At 43.7% G+C, this 22,929-nt stretch overlaps 1 protein-coding gene across 1 annotated transcript; it reads left to right on the top strand.

The window, feature by feature from the left end:
- The first annotated feature begins 4,550 nt into the window (after positions 1–4,550).
- On the top strand, positions 4,551–21,346 carry SNRPB2 (small nuclear ribonucleoprotein polypeptide B2). The gene is made up of 7 exons (XM_090051098.1): positions 4,551–4,630; positions 4,983–5,057; positions 6,582–6,754; positions 14,199–14,339; positions 16,069–16,122; positions 18,998–19,086; positions 20,970–21,346. Exons 2-7 carry the CDS (start codon positions 4,994–4,996, stop codon positions 21,127–21,129), a joined length of 681 nt encoding a protein of 226 aa, XP_089907224.1. The 5' UTR covers positions 4,551–4,630; positions 4,983–4,993; the 3' UTR covers positions 21,130–21,346.
- The last annotated feature ends 1,583 nt before the right edge of the window (positions 21,347–22,929 follow it).

Below are 22,929 nucleotides of genomic sequence, written 5' to 3'. Positions count from 1 at the left end.
GAATGAATTAATTGTAAGGCTAGGGACAGCAGCTCCACTTAAACTGGTTTAAGTGATCAGAAACTGGTTTAAACATAAGTTTAGTGCACATAAACCTGGCTGAATGTAGTATCATATTTAACTGATTTGGGGCAAACCAGTCTATGGAACTTCTGTCCCAGACCCATTCTGGAATTAAGTTAAACCAGAGTCCTCAAACATCCCAGCATGCTCTGCAGCCCTGGGCTGGGCTGTGTTCTCTGCTCCAGAGAGCAGGGCTGGCCCTGCCTCTCTGCTCTCTAGTTGGAGCAGGGCCAGGGGCATGGCTAGACATGTCCCTTCATGTCCCCATTAATGTAAAGTGGGTATGGAGGGGGTTAATTCTTTCCTCCTTCCCTTCCACCACAGCTGAGGTCTGCCTGTCTGTGGGAGAGTGGCAGAAGCAGAGGCAGAGACAACAGTTGAGGCTGGCAGACCCCAGCTACGGAATGAAAAGTAAATGTCTGTCCACTTGGAAATCGGTTCAATCTCTGCAAAGATTGAATCAATTCAGGGTCAGGCTTTTTGAATGTCTGTCCCTAGCCAAAGTGATTTTTGAGAGAGAGAATTTTATTGAGCTTTAAACCTTTGACACAATGTAATCAGTTGAGGCTGGTTCAGTAACTTGAAATAATACTTTCGTTTGTTTAACATTTGCTAAATAATATGTAGAAAATAACTGCATACATTTCTTATTGCTCCCTTTACTGGAGAGGAGGAAGGAAACACAATAGAAAAAATACCTGATATGTAGTTTGCTAATCTTTCTTCGGTAAACCAAAATATTTATCTAAGATACTTTTAGGCTGTACTTTTCCTTTTAGCCCATTACCTTTAGAAAATTAGTATACCAATAAAGTGGAAATCTTTAAGGAGACAAATAAACAGTGTGTAAAGTACAGAGAACATAACTTCTGCAACTCCTAGGCTAGCCATACTTTATCATTTTCTTCAGTGTGATGGCTCTGCAAAGCAAATTGCTAATTGCCTTTTCCACACCGATCAAGTCCATGAAAAACAGTTAACACATCAGGTGATGGCTCTTCCTCCTGTTGCTGCCTTTTCTGATTCCATCTTCATTGGTGATGCATAGGGGGTACACGCACACCCCCTGAACATGGCGGGGCACCCCCTACAAAAAGCGCTGCTGACGCTGCTGGTGGTACCTGTGGGTGGTCCCTGATCATCATTGGCTGCTGCTGCCGGTGGCATCTGCTGGTGGTCACTGACCTCTGGTTGGCGCTTGCTAGCCTGCCCCCCCACCGCTGACACTGCTGTGGCCAGCTGTGGGAGCTCTCCACTCAGCCTGCCCTCGCCACTGACACTGCTGTGGCTGCCTGTGAGAACTCCCTGCTTACCACTGCCACCTGTGGGCAGTCACCATGCCCCCCAGTCTCTGGGGGAATGTGGCTTTCATGTCAGTCTTAATGCTAAAATGATGATGCATTATAAAAGTAGGTGCATGAACATTTTTTCAGGAACTTCAGGTGGACAGAATAAAATCACTTTGGTATCTAAGGGCATGTGTAGACAAAACAGGGGCCCAAAATTGAAGCAGTGGGTTTTTAAAAACACCACTTCAGTTTAGGGCTCTTTAAACACCCATGTCAGTGGAGCAGTCCTTGGGCTGTGGGGCGGAGGGGGCTGGTGCTTCCCTCCATGGCAGTGGTGCACCACCCCAAAGCAGCACTAGCCTGCAGGCACATGGCTCCTGTGGTCCTGGGGGGCACCACACCTGCAGAGGGAACCACTGAGCCCCCATGCAGCTCAGGCAGGCTCCAAGGGGAAAAAAAAAAAAGATCAGGCTCACTGCTTTTCTTGGGCTGAGCCTGCCTTCCCAGGCTGCTGCCAGGCTGCCTGCACAGGCTTCTTGCACAGCCCCTGGGCTGCATGGAGCCCAGTGCTTTGCTCTGTGACTGTAGGGCAGCAAACTAAAACTCCTCGGAGGAGTTCTAGTTTGCTGCACCCCAAGTCATTTAAGGCACATTACGCTGCCAAATTTGCTACAGCAGCTGGAATTACTGTGCAATACGCCACTGACTCATGCAAACACCAACACCATTAAAGCGGTGCAAAAGCATTTAATCTGCTTTAAAGTGTCATACACACATGCCCCTCATTTCATCTACATATGGCCTAAATCCACTTAGGTACTCAATGGGTGGAATAGGATTGTGTCCTATGTCTTCACTGTAGCTTTTAACATTGAACAAGTTATCTAGAGACAAAAATCTAGTGAAAACTCACACAGTTAGTTTGCACCTTGATGGAGCAAATTTAGATTCAAAGCACCTCTTGGAAAATGCCAGCTTAGTTTTCATTGTTTTTTTGGCTATAGAGAAATAAGAGCCCAATTCTGTTGTAAAGAACTCAGGAAAACAACAGGGTCCAGAATGATTTTGATACTCTAAAGTCCTATTTAAAATCTCCGGGTTTCTCTTGAAGTCTCTGGGTTTCTCTAGTGAATTGTATGTAGGTGTCTGCACACTTAACTGTGCAAGTACTGAGTGCTACCCCTATGGCACCCTTAAAAGGATCTCTTTAGTTGAGAATCACTGAATTAAGGTCATCCTTGTGTCCTAACCTTAAATTTAATCAACTACCTAAACTGGGTAAAAACAAACAAACAACATAGGAGAAATGAAATGTACTGTGTGTGACAAGGACATGGCCACAACCAATCTATTTACTGGGCCTCACCAGATCAGGTAAAGTCTCACAGACCCAAGTCTGTGGCTGAGAATGGTGAAGCTTTTAGACGTGCAACAGTAGTATCCTTTCTGACTGGTATAGACCTGTCTGCAGGGAAATGGATCCCACCGTAATGTGAATATAACAGCAGGAGGAACTGGGGGCTGGGGGGCAAGGAAAAAAAGAAGAGGAAGTTTGAGGTTGGAATAAGGGGAAGAGAGAGCAGCAAGCAGGTGGAACCTGGTCAGCCCTACACTGAGTTACATAGCTAGCACAGTGGAGCTGTATCTCCCAGCACAGTGGAGCTGGAGATCACACTCGCTGTGTCAGCCAGGACTGCAGCCTGAAGGAGCTGGACCCAGATTTGGGGGCAGCTGAAGCCTGCTGTTTGAGTGCTCTAGGAACTAAAGTCTTGTTTGGGTATACCTCTGGGGGCAGGGAACGGGTTGAGGGGGAGAAGGATTAAGGTGCTGTTACCACACTGTTGATGTCTTTACCTTTTACCTGTTCCCTCACGTTGGCTTGTGACCCTAATCCTTTTGATTTTCTGTATAAAAGTGGGAACTCCCCCTTGCTTCCTGTGCCAGTTTCTGGGGCTGTGGGGTTGGCACACCACGCTTTTGCATAGCTCTTTTTCTCTCTCCCTTCTGAGCCCTTTGCTTGGGCAAAAAAATAAAAAATAAAAAGGACCTAAAAGAGACAGACAGAGAGGGGAGGCAGGGGTATTATCAGCTGGTAGGCTGCAGAAACAGGCTGTAAAATCTGTTCTTGTAGGAAACTGGGGAGGCTGAAATATTTCAGGGGCTTTAGGAATATTGGTTTTAGCTGTGTTGGTCTAAAAGCATATGCAAACAAAACTCCTGCTTCTGCCTATTGTCTGTGCCTCTTTTGTATACAGGTTTCCCTTTGCCAACCGCTGTGGTTAGGTTCCTGAAAGTTCCCATGCTTGGCAAAACCATGCCTGGCAAGGCAAAAGGCTTATGGGAAACATGGCAGGTGGCAGGCCATGGAAAACTGCAGTTATTCAAAACTATATACTGTGGTAGCCAAAATGGTATATAGAATATTAAGTGTGGATACTCAAAACCATGTTTGGCAGGGGAAACCTGTACTCACAGAGCAGCCCTTTTAAAAATGGACGGTTATACCCAGGGGAAACCCTACCATCTTTTAACTCCCCTGTGCAAGACAGAGTTTCATTTCTACCTGGGAGAACTCTTACAATCTTTGAATTCTCCTTTGCCCGAGGAAGGCCGTTTGGGCCCGAAAGCTTGCAAAGAAAAACCTTTTCTTGCTACTATTTAGTTCCTGTAATAAAAAACAAAAGTTTTGTTGCAGGCCTTAGGTGCCCTGCCCCCAGGACCTTTTTACACATGTATTTGTCGCAGCACCAGGCACTTTGAAAGCGCTTTGAAAAGCATCCGGCACTGCGACACATGGTTGTACAAGTGGTGAAATGCACGTTAGCACTGAGAAAATGGTGGTTGCATGCTTTTGAACAACTGCATCGTGGCACAGCGCAGCGCAGGTTGCCTCATCTTGTGTGCGTAGCAGATCTATATTGTGTTGCTGAAAAAAAAAGTATATGTATAAATGCTCCCAGTGCGCTGGGGTGCTCTGCATGGAAAGGGGGCACCCGGTGCGCTAAAGCCACAGAACCTGGGAAGGAAAGGGCATACAGCCCAGCACCCGCCCTGTTGTTCTGATCCCACCCTCGCGCTACTTCTCAGACGGGACCGCTAGCTTTTCCCTGGCGCTCCCACCATGGCGCATGCGCAGGCGTGGGGGTGGGGGCGGGAATCCATCGATGATTCGGTGATCGGGTCATCGACACTCTCGGGAGCGGCTGTGCTCGCGTGCTCGCCGCCATCTTGAAAGGGGAGGGCAGTAGCGGCAGCGCGGGTATCAGGCGGCTGAGCTGGTGAGGAGCGGTCTTGGGGAGCGGGAGGGATCCCGGGTAGGGCAGATGAACCGCGGCCTCCACATTGGGTCTTGCCTCTCCGGCACAACCTCAACTACGGGGGTGGGGGGAGAGAATTAATGGGCATTGTGCGCGTGCGCTGTGGGTGTCTGTGGAGGGGGTTATTCCCTTCCATTGCCCGGCAACGGGGAGCTGCGCGCCGCCGAACCCCGCGGGAGGGGCGGGATTGCGGCCTCGAGGGGCGGCTGTGGGGGCGGGACCGAGCGGCTGGGGGCGGGGCTGGACTTGGACAGCCACCCGCGAGCTCCTGACTGCGGGCCCGGGCCCGCGTGCTTGTGCTCCATTTCCTCAGGGGCAGGGGGGATGGACATCCGGCCCAACCACACCATCTACATCAACAACATCAATGACAAAGTCAAGAAAGAAGGTAGGTGTGCCTGGGGAGGGTGATTGCTGGCCCTGCAGTTGCACTCCATAACTTTCTTCCCCCTTGTGGTGTAGTGGCCGGTGTGACCAGGTGGACTGTAATTATCGTATTTGTAGGATCATTTCAACCCTTGGAAGATGCACGATACTAACAGTAATAGTGTTCAAAAGGTACAATCATTTTCGAGTGTCAGGTATCCAGGTTGTAGCTGAATTTGTCTAGAAGCAAAAGGAATCAACTCTGGTGGTAGAAGTGATATCCTTTATTAGACCAACTAGATTTTTTTTGGGGGGGGGGAATCTAATTGGCTTAATAAAAGATATCGCTTCTGCCACTAGATCTCATCATTTTTGAGGCAGCTTTTTGAAGTAGCTGGCACAAAACCAAAGTCCCTCTTGGGGAGCCATCACTGACTTTTGGGTCTGCTGTCAGCACTTTTCTCATGACAGCTTGCCTTGAAATAAAGAAATGCTTCAACTTTGGATGACCCAGTTCTCACTTGCTCACTGGTGGCTTACAGTAAGCAATAGAAAGTAAGTAAGAAGACTTATTTGCATAATTTCTAAGTGTACGGTGGTAGTTTTTCAGCAAATATGTTTTTGAGCTTCTGATACAATAATGTCATGTTTAAGACCTGGTAATGCTGGCATGGCCCATCCCGCAACTGGGATGAGAGAGGTCCTTTGATGCGCCGCCTCAAGTTGAAGGCAGCGTGTCAGGTCCACCAGCGATTTTTCAGCTGGGGTGCCAGGGCCCCTGGGGTGCTGCCAGAGCCTTTGGAAGGGTGCCACAAGGGGGTTGAGGACATGAAGCAGGTAAGAGAAATTCAGGCTTGCAGCATTCCTGTTCCCACATCCAGGTGCCCATCTCCTGGGACAGTTTCTGGGAGATCTCACTGTTGTGACCTGGTCAGCCATTATTCTGCAAAAATATTTTTTCTACCTTCTGCTTTCCAAAAAAAGTGTCTTTGGGGGCACACGATATGTGAGATAATGTAGTATTAGGAAATACTGTCTCTTGAGCTTGCTGCTTTGGCTCTGTGTAAATGAGATTATGCCGTTTTCATTTTTTTTTTTCCATCTACAAATTTTGCAAATTAAGGTGCATGTTTTTGTTAAATGTTTTTTTTGTCTGAGTTTAGATGTAAACAGTGCAGTTGGTGAAAATGATACATTTATCATGAGCTGTGATGTACCATGCACATCTTTTCACTGAACAAAGGGGATATAATGTATGATCCACATTCTCAGTGTTATAACTAATTTCCTGCTGCCACTCTAGGATAGTCTAGTTCAGTCCACTGAGTGGGGTGGGTCAGCCTTTAAAATTAGCCTTCTACCCTCCCCAAGTGCCTCTCCCCATCCTCTTTCTGGTCTGCTGTTCTGCTTTCCTATTCCTGCCTGATGTGCTACGCAGACTGCCTGTGCCACTTGTAGCATCTGTGCCACAGGTAGACCAGCCTGGTATAGCTTATTGAAGCAGTTGTTGACGCAATGTATTAACAGTTTTTATTGTTTTCAACAGAACTGAAGAGATCCTTGTATGCACTGTTCTCGCAGTTTGGTCATGTCGTTGACATTGTGGCTTTAAAAACTATAAAAATGAGAGGACAAGCGTTTGTTATATTTAAGGAACTTGGTTCATCCACCAATGCTTTGAGACAGTTGCAAGGTTTTCCATTTTATGGTAAACCAATGGTAAGTTTTTAATTCTTCTAGTTTAGTAAAGTAACCTTGACACTGAGAATCCTGACCCTAATTTTATCCTGCTTCAGTTCTCATATACCTGCTAGTTGTATCGCGTGGTTATGCTATTTATTCCTCAGTGATGTTCATTTTTTTTCCTAAGCATCTCTGAGGGACAGCGTTTAGATAAGAGAACTTTATTCCATCAGCCTGTTTCTTCACTTGTTTTGAAATTTGAGTCTAAGGTACTTGTCTTAAGCTTTTTAAAGCTTTGCAGACTTACTTGTGTATTAAAATCTTCATGGTATTTCAGTATTCTATATCTACTTTGTTTTTCATTTCTTGACTTATCATAACATAACTTTGAATATCATTGAATTCAAAATTAGGCAGTTTTAATTGATTACTTTTAAATTTATCGGAGTAATTATGCTTTGGAACTTATCTAGAAAGTCCCATTGTTCTGTTTTTGAAGGGACTGCTTGACTGAAGAGAATAAAGATTCTTTGTTCTCTAGTACAGGGTTGTTCAACTTCTGGGCAGTTGGGGCTGTATGTAACACGGGTCACAGACCTAGGGATTCACTTGTTGTGCAGGTGCCCTCCCTTACCATGTGGGCAGCCAAGTGTCTCCTTTCTCTCACCTGCTGTCCTCTGCCACCACCTTTGCCATGCACACATCTTAGACAGTCTGGCTTCATAGTTTCATAGTAGCTAGAGTCGGAAGGGACCTAGGTAGATCATCTAGTCCGACCCCCTGCCTTGGCAGGAAAGAGCACTGGGGTCAGATGACCCCGGCAAGGTGCTCATCTAACTTCCTTTTAAAAATCCCCAGGCTAGGAGCCTGCACCACTTCCCCTGGAAGCTGGTTCCAGGCCCTAGCCGCCCTGACTGTGAAGTAGCGCCTCCTAATATCTAATCTAAACTTACCCTCCGCCAGCTTGTTTCCTGGTCACTCCTGGCAGCGCACGGGGGAACAGGGACTCCCCCAATACCTGCTGATCCCCCCCTGACCAGTTTGTAGCAGGCCACAAGGTCCCCCCTTAACCTTCTCTTGTGGAGGCTAAACAGGTTCAGGTCCCGTAGCCTCTCCTCATAAGGCCTGCCCTGCTGACCCCGATCATACGAGTGGCCCTCCTCTGGACTCTTTCCATATCGTCCACGTCCCTCTTGAAGTGTGGCGCCCAGAACTGGATGCAGTACTCCAGCTGCGGCCTGACCAGTGCCGCATAGAGGGGGAGGATCACCTCCCTGGACCTGCTCGAGATGCATCTGTGGATGCATGACAGGGTACGGTTGGCCTTCTTGACTGCCTCCCCACACTGCCGGCCCATGTTCATCGTGGAGTCAATGACGACTCCAAGATCCTTTTCCGTCTCCGTGCTGGCAAGAGGGGAGTTCCCCAGCCTGTAAGTGTGGTGCCGGTTCTTCCTCCCCATGTGCAACACCTTGCACTTATCAGTGTTAAACCCCATCCTATTCTCATCCGCCCACCGTCGCAACCTGTCAAGGTCAGCCTGCAGCCCATTGCACCCTTCCAGTGCACCGACATCCCCCCACATCTCAGTGTCATCAGCAAACCCGAACAGGGCGCTTTCCACCCCCTCATCCAAGTCACCGATGAAGATGTTGATGTTCTTTCCACCCCTGCCCCCGTAGCATCCTGACTCTGCCCTGCAGCATGCACAGCTCCTGCCTCTTCTCCTGTTCACATTTGCCACTTAACTGCAGTGCTGGTAGCCTGGTTCCTTCCTTTGTTGCATGCAACACAAGCAGCCTGGCCCCCTCCCCATGCCACATGGGCACCCTGGCCCTTCTGTCATGTGCAGAGCTCGGGGAGTGGTGGCTAGACAAGAGCCTGTGGTTCTGGGGCTGCATGTGAGCTGTAGGCCACTAGTTGGACAGTCCTGCTCTAATGCAACAGGCATGCTCATCTGTGGCTTGAACCAATATTTGTGGCAACTTTTTAATCTGGTAGCCATTTCACTTCTTAACTTCATCAGACATGAATGATTGAGGCAGAAACGTTATAGTAACTAAACAAAAAATAGTAAAATTTTATTTAAAGAAAAGTATGGTAGGCAGGTATAAGATAACTTAGCATTTCTGGGATTGGGTGTAAAGTTAAAAATGCAACGTTTGACATAAAATAGTAATGCAGCCGTGATGAGGCCTGGGTCTGGTGTCTCTGAGAATTTTGAGAAGGGGTGAGGGTGTGTGCATAAGGTCCTGAATACCAAAGCACTTGAACATTAATGAGGACAACTCCAGATGTGTGGACTGTATCTGTTTTGGGGTATAGAAATCTTGTTTTGTATGAAACATAGAATCAGAGAAATTAAGGGCATCTTCAAATTTAATGACAAATATTATTAACACAGAATTGAGGTTGTTCAGTAATAGGCTGTACTTTTCTGGAATAGCAAGTTCAGCAGAATGCTAGCATTTGACACTCAAACTTAAAACTTACTGTAGATTTTTCTTGCTTTTGAGTAATATTCTTGCAACATGCCTTCTCCACAACTGAAGCACACTACTCAGAAGGAGTATCACATCTGCTAAATCTGTACAGTCTTCAAGGGTGGGAAAATTATTCCCATTATAACATTTTACTTTTGCTTACCTACTGGCACACCTACACACTGTTCTCATCTTCCTTGTCATTGCTGATAATCTTTATAATAAACCATCAGTGCCAGGCTGTTGACAGTCTACACAGATGCAGCAGTAAAATGAGGCAAAGGATTGCTGCTTGTGTCCCCCCTCCCCACATTACTTACATGGGGATCAGGCAGAAAATATCAGAAGCCAGGCTTGGCCTTCCCAGATCATCTCCTATCAAAACCACAGCTTAGTCAGCCAACTAATCCCTCCATCACTGTCTAATAGCATAGATCTGTGGCTTAGTGCCAGTTAGCTTCATACTGGTTTTTCCTCTTTAAAAAAAGATAAATAACAGCTTTGTGGCTGAAATGCTGGTTAGCTAGGTGTTTTGTGATTATTAATGAAGTGGGGAGAATGTGTGTGTGTGTGCACACTTGTGTGTATGTATGGAGATGTTTGGAGTTTTCAGTTTTTTTCCCCCAAAGGAATGGTAGTCATCCTTCTCTAAATGGGGCCAAGGTTGAGTGATTTGAGACTTTTTTTTCTGGTTTGATCTCTAACTGTCCAAAAAAAGTTGCTGCTTTTGGCAGCTGTACCTCAGGAACTCCTGGTTCAAACGATGCTCAGCCTATGAAATTTGATCCTATTGTATACTCTCTTGAGGCATCCCAAATTTCAGAGCAATTCAAGTAAGCAGGGAGAATTCAGAGCACTTGGTCAGCCTTTAACTAGGAAGAGGCTGTCTTGATGCAGTGTGGAACTGATGTTTTACTTTATTAGGAGAATTAATGCACATGCACATGTCTACATGTGATGCTACATCGCTGTAGCAACACGCTAGAGTGATATGGCATCCTTTTGGGCAAAAACAGTGACATCGCGATAGCAATGGTATAGTGTGTTGCTATAGCAATGTAGCGGCTAAAAATAACCATGCAACACAGTACAGACTATTACTGTGCCATCATTTAGTACTTCCAAAAGGATGTACTAAATGACAATGCAGTAACAATGGTGCCATAGGGGCACATGTTGATGTGCTCTCTGTTAACTGGAAACATAGTTGGAAAGAATGAATTCAAACTGGATTCAGATGCTATATTTGCTCCTTAGCGAATATTTCATGCTGAAACGTAATGGGTTTGTAGCCGCACTTTCTCAGTATTGTCCTCTCGCTTTGTAATTAGGAAGAGTCCACATAATGAAGATTTAACTATACACAAGTTAAATAGCTTACTCAACTTTAAATTCAGTAACAGGAATAATGAATATTACTGGTAACAATACAGTAGTAGTAAAAATCTTTCAGAGGACCGTTGCTTTAATAGTTCCAAGTTTCTGCTGTCACTTCAGTGGAGGGCCTCTTGCTTCTCTGTGTGTTGCTGCTATACCTGCCCTAGGAAGAGTACAGTACAAATGCTTGAGTATTCAGAAAATTTTTAATAGGATAGCAGGGAGCTAGAGATGCACCGCAGACATCTGGCATTACCTAAGGTTTTTTTTCTTTTTTTCCCCCTAGGTTAGGAAGGAAACCTGTATTTGCTTCGTGTCCCAACTCTTTATTTAAAAGAAAAAAAAAGTTACCCATTAACAAAATACACTGTGGATTCTGTCCTAATAGTACTTTAATAGTTCTCTTCCAAAGTCGGGCCTCTAAGGTATTGGGCACTGTCATCTGAGCACCTTGTACATCCAGGTGTTGAGCCCAGGTTAGCTTTCATTGTATGCATTTTAAATTCAGCCTATTTAAAGCCAAAGTTTCATAGTGTTTCAGCAGTAAAAAATGAAAGTACCTGTAGATGAATGGATTAAGAGTTTAATGAGGAGGTTGCCACTTCTTGCTTGTGAGCAGAAAGCACCTTGATCATTTTACTGATACTGTATCTTTCCACAACTTTTGAGTAAATAACTTGCTATTTATTTTCTCCAAAAAAGTTTTCTGCATTTTATCTTTTAAATAGGCTGTTGCTGATATGGCTTTCTTTTCTTCTAGCAGTTTTCAGTTTATGGTCTAGGGGAAAAAAAGTAGGTCATGCATACTACACTTAGATGGATTATGTGGTTCTGGTTTTTCTTTGCTGATTTCTGTTTCTAATGCAGATATCCTGATGCCTCAATACAAATAGGAAGGAGCATGGCTATCTTCACAGGAGGCTGCTGGTTAAGGAGTATAAGGGCTGTTCACTAAAACTTAAGCTCTAGGTATAAGCACGAGCTGCTGGGGGAGAAGAGGCAGAAACTGCTAATGGGACTTGAAGGTTCCAGTGAAAATATGCATTTAAGAGGTGTAGAATCTATTAGCAGGGAGCATAGGAAGAGGACCAGGCAACAGGGAAATTGAGTAAAAGCAGTTAGCAGAAATGCATTAGGGAGCTGAGACTAACAAAAGAAAAGAGTAGGAAACAAGCAGAAGGCTTGATAAAACTCTTCTGAAAAAAAAAAATCCTGCCTCAGAGCAATTACTAGGAAAGTAGTTCTGTATTCACCTGCCACAGGGATGTTGGGAAATTGGAACCCATGGGCCAGTTCTAGCTTGCAGAGCCATATTATTTGGCCTCCAGGGCTCCCCGCTGGTCTGAAAATTTGGCTGCAGGGGAGAGGTGCCAGCATTAATTGCTGCTCCCCAGATGCCAAATTTCTGGACTTGTGGGGAGCCCTCCAGGTGGATTTTACAGTCCTTCACATTGAATCAAGTGCATAGGACCACATCTGGGTGGCCTGGGGCCTGACCTTATAGGGGATCCAGCCTGTGGGCTAGCCCTGCACCACTCAGCCAACCTGCGGGGCTGAAATGTTGAACACCACTGCCCTAGAGCATTCTGTTTAATCAAAGGAATTAAAAACAAAAAGCCCTTTTACCTTCCTAAGTCAACTTGATTAGTGTACAATGCACTTCACTTACTTATGCATCGGGTAATACATAATTTGCTTAACTGAATAGCACAGGGGTGGGCAGTTATTTCTGCTGGAGGGCCACTCAATGAGTTTGTGAGCTGTTGATGAGCTGCACATGTCAAATCTTTCAGAAGAAATTTTTTAACAAATTATAGATTTAAAAAACCCCAAACAAATTATATACTAAAAACCAAACATCTACTCTAACTTTATTTAAAAAAATATTTTTTGTCCTGACTTTTGTGTTCTTTTTAAATAGCATATGTAGAGGCGATTGCATAATGGTTCAAAATAAAGTCTTACTCTTGTGTTTGGGGGGGGGGTGAATACCTGTGTGCTAGGTCCTGGGAGCTGGTGGGGGGGGGGAGGGAAAGGGGAAGGAAACATGTGGAGCAGAGATCACCTGAGGAGTGGGGTGCAGATGCAGTCTGCCCTCCCTCGACCCCTATCTGGCCCACTGCTGCTTCTTGGAGCAGTCCATACCATGCTTCCACCCGCTGGCCCCAGACTTGGCCTGGGCCATTGTGCATGGCGTCCTGGTGGGGATGATCCTGGTGCAGCTGCAGCTCAGGGAGTTGCTCAGCTTTTCCCCCCATCCCCGCAGCCCCTCTGGCCCCAGCTGTGCTGCTCCAGGTTGGGAGCTGCAGCTGGGTGACTCCTGCCCCAGTGTGCAGGGCTCCTGCTCCAGCTTCTGGCCACCTTCCAAACACTTGGTCTGCAGGTGACTGCTCACTGCCGCCAAGTGAGCAGATAGCAGCCTGCCCTACATGCTGAGGCAGCAGCCACCTGGCTATAGCTTTCACTGGTCCAGAGTGGCGCAGCAGGGCTAGGAGGAGAGGAGCCATTGGAGGCAGGGGGAACCCAGCAGCAGCTGGGGGGCTGCAGGTGCTGTGGGAGCTACCTTGCTGAGAAGAAGTGTGTGCTGGCTAGGGCCAGGTCAGCAGGCATGCACAGGAGTGCTATGCGAGCTGCCCCAGACAGGTACAGGCAGGGCTTGGCCCCATGTGCAGCGCTGCACAGGGCCAGATGTAATCAGTAGGTGGGCATCTGCCTGGGGGCCAGATCTGGTCCATGGGCCATATTTTGCCTACCCCTGGCATAGCGTGTGCCAGTACCAATTTGTTCCCTGTCGCTTACACTGTAACAAATGCCAGTTAGCTTCATGCTGGTTTGGTGTGTGGGGGGTGGGGTATTAAGTCCTGAAACTATGCACTTCAACAGAATATGCTTTATTTGGAATAAAAGACTTGCCATTCCCACTCAGAATGAATCAATGATTACTAAGTGTGGTGTGGGTTAAACTCAGGATAGAGTGGTTTTTTAGGCAAGAAACTCCTGTAAGCATTATGAGGGTCAGTCATAGTAATACTTCCTCTTCCCAGCCAAATATTTTTTTTTCAATAATTAAACTTGCATGTAAAATAAGTACATCCTTGCTGAACTCATAGGTGTTATTCAGCGTAGTCTACTCCTCTGTCAATGGCTTTCTCACTGCTGAATTGGGGCAAGTTTCACAGTGTCATAAAAATTATTGTCCTTGTTCAGCAACTCCTGCACAGCTTCCATCATTTCGCTGTCATCTTGAAAATGTCACCTTCAGAATCTGCCTTTCATGTTCTGCCCAGTATGGAGGATGGGACCATACTGTCCATCCAACCAGTGAAGTTGCTTCTGTCATGTAAAAGCTGGTGTGCAGGCAAATGTTTTCCAGAAACAGTACCTCAGACATGTCTCTATTGCGAGGAGCTTTTGAATGCAGTGTTTGAGTTTCTGCAGGGTCTTGGCATAGGAGTTTACTGAGGCCTCCTTGGGGAAATAGATAATAAGGATAATGTCTTTCCTGTCTGTGGCTTACTTAGGAGATTAAAAATTAGGAGACATTACTTCGACTGACCCTTGCATTTCAGCATTCCCCGTTTCAGTGTTCCTTATAAAATATTCTTGGCTTGTTTAAACAGCGGATCCAATATGCAAAAACAGATTCTGATGTGATCTCAAAAATGCGTGGTACGTTTGCTGATAAAGAAAAGAGGAAAGAGAAAAAGAAAGCCAAATCCCTGGAACAATCAGCCAATGCAGCAAATAAAAAGATTGCTCAGGTAAGTTGACTTATGAAACGCAACAAAACTCCAATTCTCCAAAACTAATTTGAAAGCTACCTTCTGTTATGGAGTAAACTCTTTTAATGTGGTATTTTTAGAGGGAGAATTTTTGAGCATTGACTGCCTATATTTTTTTTAGGGGAAATATGTAGAAGACTAATGCCTTTTAGTATACTATACTAAACTTTTTCTCAAAAAATTTTACTAAACTTTTTCTCAAAAGATTTTATCTATTCAGTTTGTCTTCAAAGCAATTTAGCTGCAATTTCTTCTAAAGGAGCAAAAGTCTCTTAGGGGAATTGTGTTAAGATAAAAGTTCAGTTTGTTTACTGAAAGGCACCAGCAGTGTTTGCTCATTCTGCCTTTCCACATAGTGTATATGTATCAGTAGCTTAGGAGTGCCTTTATTTCCATAAAGGTTTTTTGATCTTTCTTTAGAAATAAATATTAGCTGTTGGCAATACTCTTGCAAAGTATCAAGGCACTCCAAACATTGAAAACTTTTAAGGGAGTTTCTTGCTGAGAGCATCAGTAGCTGGCTTTGTTTTAGTGCAGATGTGAATATTAGTTTTTTACCAGAATCTCTATGAAGAGATTCAGTTGCAAGAATTGCTTTGCAGAAAATGTTAAAATTAGCAAACTTAGAGAACTGATCATCCTTCTACATAATGCAGTATGTAAAGAGCTTTATTCTGCTCCATCTGAAACTAGGCTGTCAAGACAAGTTCTAAAGGATTCATTTCTTTAACATATCAGATCAACAATGCAAGTCGGAATCCTTTCTCTGTTATAATTGATGCAGACAACAGACAAGTAATCTTTCTTTCCCTAGTTCCCAAATATTTAAGCAGTGCTTAGAGAGACTTTTTAAAGACACGGGTCTTTAGATTAAGGTGTGTAGGCTGCCAATCATTATAGAGTACTCTCTGGCATCTTTGGGACAGTTGTTTGAACGTACAGTACAAGTTGCCATTGTTTCCAGTTGAGAGAAACTGTATGAGAGGGACAGTAGCAATGAATAGAAGTAGAAAGCGTAGAATTTTTGCAGACACTGCTTCCTTATCATTGATGTCAGCTTTAAAAATGCCTAAATGCCTTCACAATACTATACTTCCATATGTAAGAATGGTGACGTGTCCCAATGATGTAATATGATAAATGGGAATGGGTTTGAAGCACAAGACCTCTCCTTTAAGATGTAGTCTACATTAACAAGTGTGAGAACTTCTGTACCAAAGTCCACTGGGAAAAACTAAAGCTGTTTCTGCTCCATATGTGGGAGGCTTGGTAGACAGAGCTGAAGTTACCTTGGTTTAAAATAAGAGAGGCATTATTTAAAGAATTCAAATCTGTATTTGCAAGTTTTTGTGGGAGTATGTGAATATGTCTGTAACTCGGATACAAAGCATTTAATGCTGCCTTAAAATTGTGATCCTTAAAATGCACACCAGTTTTCCAGGAAGCTAATAAAATACAGTTTATTTATGGGTAGGTTGGTTTTTTAACTAAGCAGCTTCCAGCGAGTATTCCACAAACCATGACTAATGTTTGGACCACGTTTGCAAGGCACAGTCGTGTCCCATCCCCCCCCCCGCCTTTGTAATGCTATCTCAGATATCAAGAGAACTGAGCCAATGTTCAGGTATCTTTTTTCATATTGAAAGCTATGCAGAATAACTTGAATTTTGGTAAAGCAGTATTCTTTCATTAATGTTTAATTTTGTAGGGAACAACACAGAACTCAACAAATGTCCAAGGGACTTCATCACAGAACCAGCAGGTAATTTTTGAAACTTTGCCTTGAAAGAAAAGAGGCAAAATAAAATAAAACTTGACTAATATTTCAGACTGTATGTACTATACATAGTTTTCCCCACTTTTGGTAGCATTTCTTCTGGGATACTAATGCTAAACTGTACTAACATGCTTTAGTTCAAGTTCGCTGATGACACCAAGCTGTGGGGTAAAGTGAATACACCAGCAGGCAGGGACCGCATCCAGGCAGACCTGGATAGGTTGGACAAGTGGGTGGATCTGAACAGGATGCAGTTCAACAAGGACAAGTGCAGGGTGCTGCACCTGGGGAGAGGGAACCAGCATTATGGTTATAAGTTAGGGGCTGACCCTCTCAGCAGCACACAGGCAGAGAGGGATCTTGGAGTCAGGATTGACTCCAGGATGAATATGAGTCACCAATGCAACCGAAGCAATAGGCAGAGCCAACCGCGCCCTGTCCTGCATCAACAGGGGCATCACTAATAGGTCCAGAGAGGTCTTGTTCCCCCTCTGTGCGGCGCTGGTCAGGCCGCAGCTGGAGTACTGTGTCCAGTTCTGGGCGCCGCACTTCAAGAGGGACGTGGAGAACCTGGAGAGGGTCCAGAGGAGGCCACTCGTATGGTTGAGGGCCTCCGTGGCCAGCCCTATGAGGAGAGGCTGAAGGACCTGAATCTCTTCAGTCTCTGTAAGAGGAGACTGAGGGGGGATCGTGTGGCTGCCTACAACCTTATCAGGGACCACCAGCAGGGACTCGGGGAAAGTCTGTTCACCAGGGCCCCCTTTGGGGTCACCAGGAACGGCTACGAGCTGAGGGAGGATAGGTTTAGGTTAGATATTAGGAAGAACTACTTCACGGTAAGGGTGGCCAGAGCCTGAAATAGGCTTCCGAGAGAGGTGGTGTTCTCACCTTCCCTGTAGATCTTCAAGAGGAGACTGGATAGGCACCTGGCTGGGGTCTTATGACCCCTGCCACCCCCAGTGCTCCTTCCTGCCCACGGCAGGGGGTCGGACTAGATGATCTGTCTAGGTCCCTTCCGACTCACTGATTCTGTGAATATTACGGTATTTATTTGAATTCAAGACAACTCCCCCTCAATTATTAGATTCTATATGTAGAAAATTTCTTGATAATTTTCCATGTATAGAATCTAACTATTGGAGGGCAGTCTTAAATTGGTTCTCATCAACCCTAGTGGGGAAAACAGTGGTAGCAGAGCAGGTGGTGGAGGTCAGTTAGTCGGGGAGGCAATAAAGGAATGGGGCTGGGACCAGGGCTGTGACCGGGAGAGGCAGGGTGTGCAGAGTGGGTAAGGTAGGCTGGGCAACAACAGCAGCTATGACCTGGGGCTGGGGCTCGTGGCCTGCTGCCTTGTACTCTATGGCAAGATAAGGGGCTCCCCCCATATTAAATTGAGGAAGGGGGTGAGTTGGGGGAAACTTGTCTTGGAATCAAGTAATAGGCTTATTACTGGAGTTGTATGTTTTAGTTTTAACTGTAATACAATATAAGTGGCTTAAAATTTGGTGAATAGCAGATGGTAGAGGAAACAAACTTTGTTGCAATTGACCCAACAGATTGCATGTTTTGTACACTTTCTGAATTTTATGTTCTGGGGTTATATTATCTTCATTATTCTCAGCTGCTAAGTGACCTTGAGAATAGCCCTAAACAGTTTAGTCCAAATAGTTATAACTCATGATTAGAAGGTGAGTAGGTCTGTCAGGCTGAGAATCTAGAAAGGCCAAAAAGTCTCTGTCATTACAAGTAAGTTCTTCTGTCAGATGTAGAAATTGAGAATTGGACTTAGGTTTTGAGAATTGCCATCTGCTATTGAGGATTATTTTTATATATCATATGCAACATGGCCAAGAAAAAGTTAAACTATTTGCTTTGTCTGAACATAATGTTGAGCACTCTTTTTCCCCCCTTCCCCGCCAATTACTTAGTCTAAAGTTATTTTTTTGACATGACAACAATTTAGTGTAAAGCAAGTGTTGCCAAACTATGGTATAAGTGGTATACATAAGCCTGTATGGCATGTGTCAGATGACAGAGGGGGCAGACTACACAGCGGCAGGTAAGGCAGGGAGCAGAAAACGGCAGGAGATCAGGCAAGAAGTACAGGGCAGGAAGTGGAAAGCAGAGGAGACTGGGCAGGGTGCACTGAGTAAGGAGCAGAAAGAGCCAGAGGTTGGGGAGGGGAAAGGGATCAAAGTGCCACTTGGAGTTATGGGGCTAATTTGTGGCATGCCTGGCAAAAAGGTTGCCCCCCTGCTAGTCTAGACCAGCATTTTTCAACCCATAGGTCATGACCCAGAAGCAGGTCGCAAGTATATATGAAAGGGTCGCAAACAAACTTTTAAATGGATTGTCCGTTAAAGGAGAAAAACGTGGGAAACTGGCTTTTTCCTGCGATGGTCTGCTTGGGAGCCTCCATGCCCCCAACACTGCGGCACTGGGTTGGGGATGCTGGGTGAGGGGCATTGGATTGGGACTGGCCAATATTTACAAATGGGCCCTGGTACAAAAACAGTTGAGAACCACTGGTCTAGCGTACTGGGCTACTGACAGTCAACTTTGTGTTTAGATATTTGTTTTGAATTTGGACTATCTACATACTTAGAATGAATGGCTTGGAAATAGTCATGTTCCCGGAAATGACTGTATATTTTAACGATGTACTAATAGCAAAGCAAACCAACCAATTAAAAATACATACTAAATGAGCTGTGTAGTTCAACCAAGAAGTAACTGGAGGTATTTTGAAGAACAGTAATAGTTCGTTAGCTCTTTAATTCTAACAGATGTTGCAAGTTGGAGATCAGTAGCAGCCATCTACTTCAATTCTATATGCTCTCACTTTTTTGTTTTTTTCTAGGTGCCTGATAATCCGCCAAACTATATACTCTTCCTTAATAACTTGCCTGAGGAGACAAATGAGATGATGCTATCCATGCTGTTTAATCAGTAAGTCATGTATAGAAAAAACTTTCCCTTCACATTGCATCTATAAATGCAGTTTTTTCTCAGTACATTAGGCAGTAGCTGGGGATAGGTCTGGTCAGTGCTTGGCCACGCTGTTAAAACTAAAGTTAATTTTGATGGGTTTGTGGCTTGGCTGCGTGCCATTGTGAAATAGTTAATTTCATATACGTTGTTTATAGCCATTAGATGACGCATTCAGTTACCTGGTGATGAATTGAAGTTGATGACTTGGAGATAGTGCTGGATTTAGGCTTAAGCTACTTAAACTACAGTTTAGGGCTTCACAATATGGGTGGCATCTAAATAAGAAATAAACCCTGACTTGATATCAAGTTTTATAATAATCAGTTGGTAAATAAAGGAGATATGGGACAACAACTCTCTAAATATGGATATTTTTGTTCTAATATGACAAAAATATACATACAATAGATCATTTTTATCATAAGGGGCCTCTTAAGTTGGTCATAATTTACAGCACTGCCTGTAGATGAAAGATTTCAAAATTGCAGGAAATTTTAGAACTCTGACTAATTACTTTGCAGAGATCCAATTAAACTGTGTAATGATCTTAATTTTTTTTGGCTTTTTTTTTTTACTTTAGATACAGTTCTTAGGGCAAGGGATGTGAAATATGGTGTGACCTACAGCTTTATTTTCACAAGCTTTGAAAACCGAGCTGCTGCTTGTAGTGTCCCATCCACGTAAAAGGCTTCCTTTTCTTATAATATGCATTTCATACCCTGGTTAATCCTTTGGCCCCTGAAATACGCAGCTTTGGATATTAGTCAAACTTTCATATATTACTGTTGCTTTTTAAACAGTTTAAACATGAGCAGTGGATACTGCATGTCACATTTTAATCCATCATCATGGCATTTTGAGGTTTCACTCATTGGAAAAAAATGGGTAAAATGCATCTTGGGGTACTTTTAGGCTGTCTCTGCAAACTGAGGCTAATGCATTTCTATTAATTAGGTTACTTTTTCTTTGAAGGCTTAAAAGCTATGCATTTAGGGGAATTTGTTTGCTTTTTTAAAAAAAAGCATAATTCTGGCTCAGCTAAGAGTAGGCAGAAGATATGTCCCTAATTCTGTCATACACTAGTTTAAATTATCTACGATCAGACACTTTTTCTATTCAGTAACTCTTTTTCCCTGCCCCTGAAACTTTCTGACATTTTAAAAATATTAACAGCTGCATGAATTTGTTCCAGGTGTTCAAATTCATCTTGGGGTTGAAACTGAATTTGGAAAGTTTACGAAATTCAAGGATAACTACTAAAGCGATAAGCACCTAAATAGGGCTATAATCTACTACAGCAGTGATACTACAGTTTTCTGCTTTAGGCAGAAAGCTTCTCAAATCCTTGGATTTCAGGGAAGTCTCCCTTGCTTGGTCCCTGTCAAAACTGCCTAGAAAGCAAATGGAATGAAGGTTTGTTGCCTCCAAAGCTGGAAGTGTTAGAGAGGAAATCGCCCCTCCCAAATTTCAGGTTTCACGGGGAGAGGATTCTCAAATGGAATTACTATCCGGTGAGTTTTGTTTGCTCAGTAATTCTTTGCAAATATTCACCCCCAATAGAGAAATGACCCTGCAGCTTCATACTGCAGACATGACAGCTGCAGTGTGAGAAGCTTTTGATTATTTGACTTTCAGCAACTTCCTTCACATAGTTCTCATTTGAGAAGTGAGAAGCTACTGCAGTATTTCTGTTCCTGTTGGTTGATTGTTGTTTTAGTGAGCTGTTATAATAAATTTTAGCACCTAGCTGGGAGACTTCCTGTCAGGCATAGTGAATATTCTTTTACTGATTGTTTTTGTTTGTGTTTGTCTGTTCGTTTGTTTTTTGTTTTCTTCAAAAGGTTCCCTGGTTTCAAAGAAGTACGCTTAGTGCCTGGAAGACATGACATTGCATTTGTGGAGTTTGAAAACGAGGGACAGGCCGGAGCTGCTCGTGATGCTCTCCAGGGGTTCAAGATCACTCCATCCCATGCCATGAAAATCACTTACGCTAAGAAATAACATCAGTGGACATTATTTAACATTTTTTTTTTTTTAGCATCATACCTTGTTTTTGCCCAACTAAAGTATCTTTATTTTTTTGAGGAAGAATAAGGAGCCATTTGTTGTAAAGCTACGAGTAAGAGAGCTGTCAAATTTTCTATACATTTGATAGTAACTTTTTGTGTGCTAAAATAATTTTGTAAAATAAATGCAACTTTTATTTGTGTTTAAGCTATGATGGTGTTATTTGAATCTTTCTTACTGGATTGTTATATTTAACAGGGTTTTTTTAGATATAGATTTGCTTAACTCCTTTAGTGGTGATCTGCTGTCCTAGGAAAGACTGTCTGAAGCTGCTGTATTTCAGACAAGAAAGATTAAAGTAGCAATGCCAAATACTGGTATATTCAGATTAAATGCAGCATCATTATTTATGATTTTTACAACTTGGAAAAACAGCTGTCTCTGTAGCCAGAGAAAGCAAAGTTTAAACCAACAGACTGTTTTCCAGTGCCGTGGAGTAGCCGTAGATTAGAGAGTGAAGCATGATACTTAATGTGGCTTGATCTCCTGGAGCCTTACCTAGTAGAAAAGGGCTTGAGGGCAAAAGGCACACAGACAACATGTATAGTTCTCTTGTTCACTTTCTTTTCTTGTATCCAGTGATCCTGGTGTTTTTTAAAGAGTGGTTTAGGGAACTCTCTTCTACAAAGTTACTGCAGGGAAATGTGATGGTGTATGGCTTCTGTCCAGAGTAGGATTTAAATTGATTCAATTTTTTCAAACTGCTTTGATTTAAAATTGGAAGTTGGAACAGAATGCTTTTCAGTACATTTTTAGACCCTACAGAAAACTGTATATCATGAGGTTTACTTTAGGGAATTAACTGGGACTTGGCAGACCCATGTTTAATTCTTTGGTTTGCTTCAAACTTCCTGCAGGACCTGGTACAAATCACTTAATTCCTCTATATTTCAGTCCTGCATTGTAAAATGAGATTAATAGTTTGCAAGGAATTTTGGGATAAATATGTGATGATACTGGGGCACTTCAGTTTTTGTGCCTCTGGTACTTAAGCAGTTTTGATGTAAAAACTGTAAATCAGTAGGTCCTAACAAACCTTAGGCTTTTTCTACACCGAGGAAATAATATAATCCAAGTACATTCTTGGTGAGACCTGCACTGTACTGAAAATAATGCATCTTTTCCTGGGTCCTTTACCATGGATAGTTTTTAAATGAAGACATGCCAGTAGCAGATTTGTCTTCATCTGCTTCTACTATTCTCTGCAATCTACAGTAAACTCCCCTTACTCCCACACTTGTAAAATATTTTGAACAAGGGAAAGATGCCAGGCTATGACTTCTTCATGATTTTTTCCTTTCCCTCGGGAAGACCATTAGAATTGGATCTGATGGCTAGATCAGAAAGTACATCAAAGACTAATCATGTTTGTTTTGATTTTAGCGAAATAGGTTTTGTGCAAAATGAGCTTTTCTGCTCCCAAAAGTAGATTGGAGCATAAGTGTTATTTTTGAGCAAAGCTCAGTGCTTTCTGGAGAATCTGATGATATTTCAGGACAAAGTGCCTTTGTTTTTTGTGTGCTTCTGATTTGATACTGGGTCCAGCTTGTAGTTCTTAAACTTTTTGGGTCAGTAGACTACCTTCAGCTGTCATGATCAGGGATCTAGATTTTCCATTTCCCTGTGGGGAAAAAATGGAGTAAACCATGGATTTTCCCCCCCTTACAAGAGTAAAACGTGTACTTCTCATTTTAGCAGAGAAACCCACAGATTTTGTAGTTTTGCAGCAAGCCC

Source organism: Crocodylus siamensis, chromosome 1 (assembly GCF_052110815.1).
Source record: "Crocodylus siamensis isolate JL-2025a chromosome 1, ASM5211081v1, whole genome shotgun sequence".
Lineage (NCBI taxonomy): Eukaryota > Metazoa > Chordata > Crocodylia > Crocodylidae > Crocodylus > Crocodylus siamensis.
This window is presented reverse-complemented; position numbering and strand designations above follow the sequence as displayed.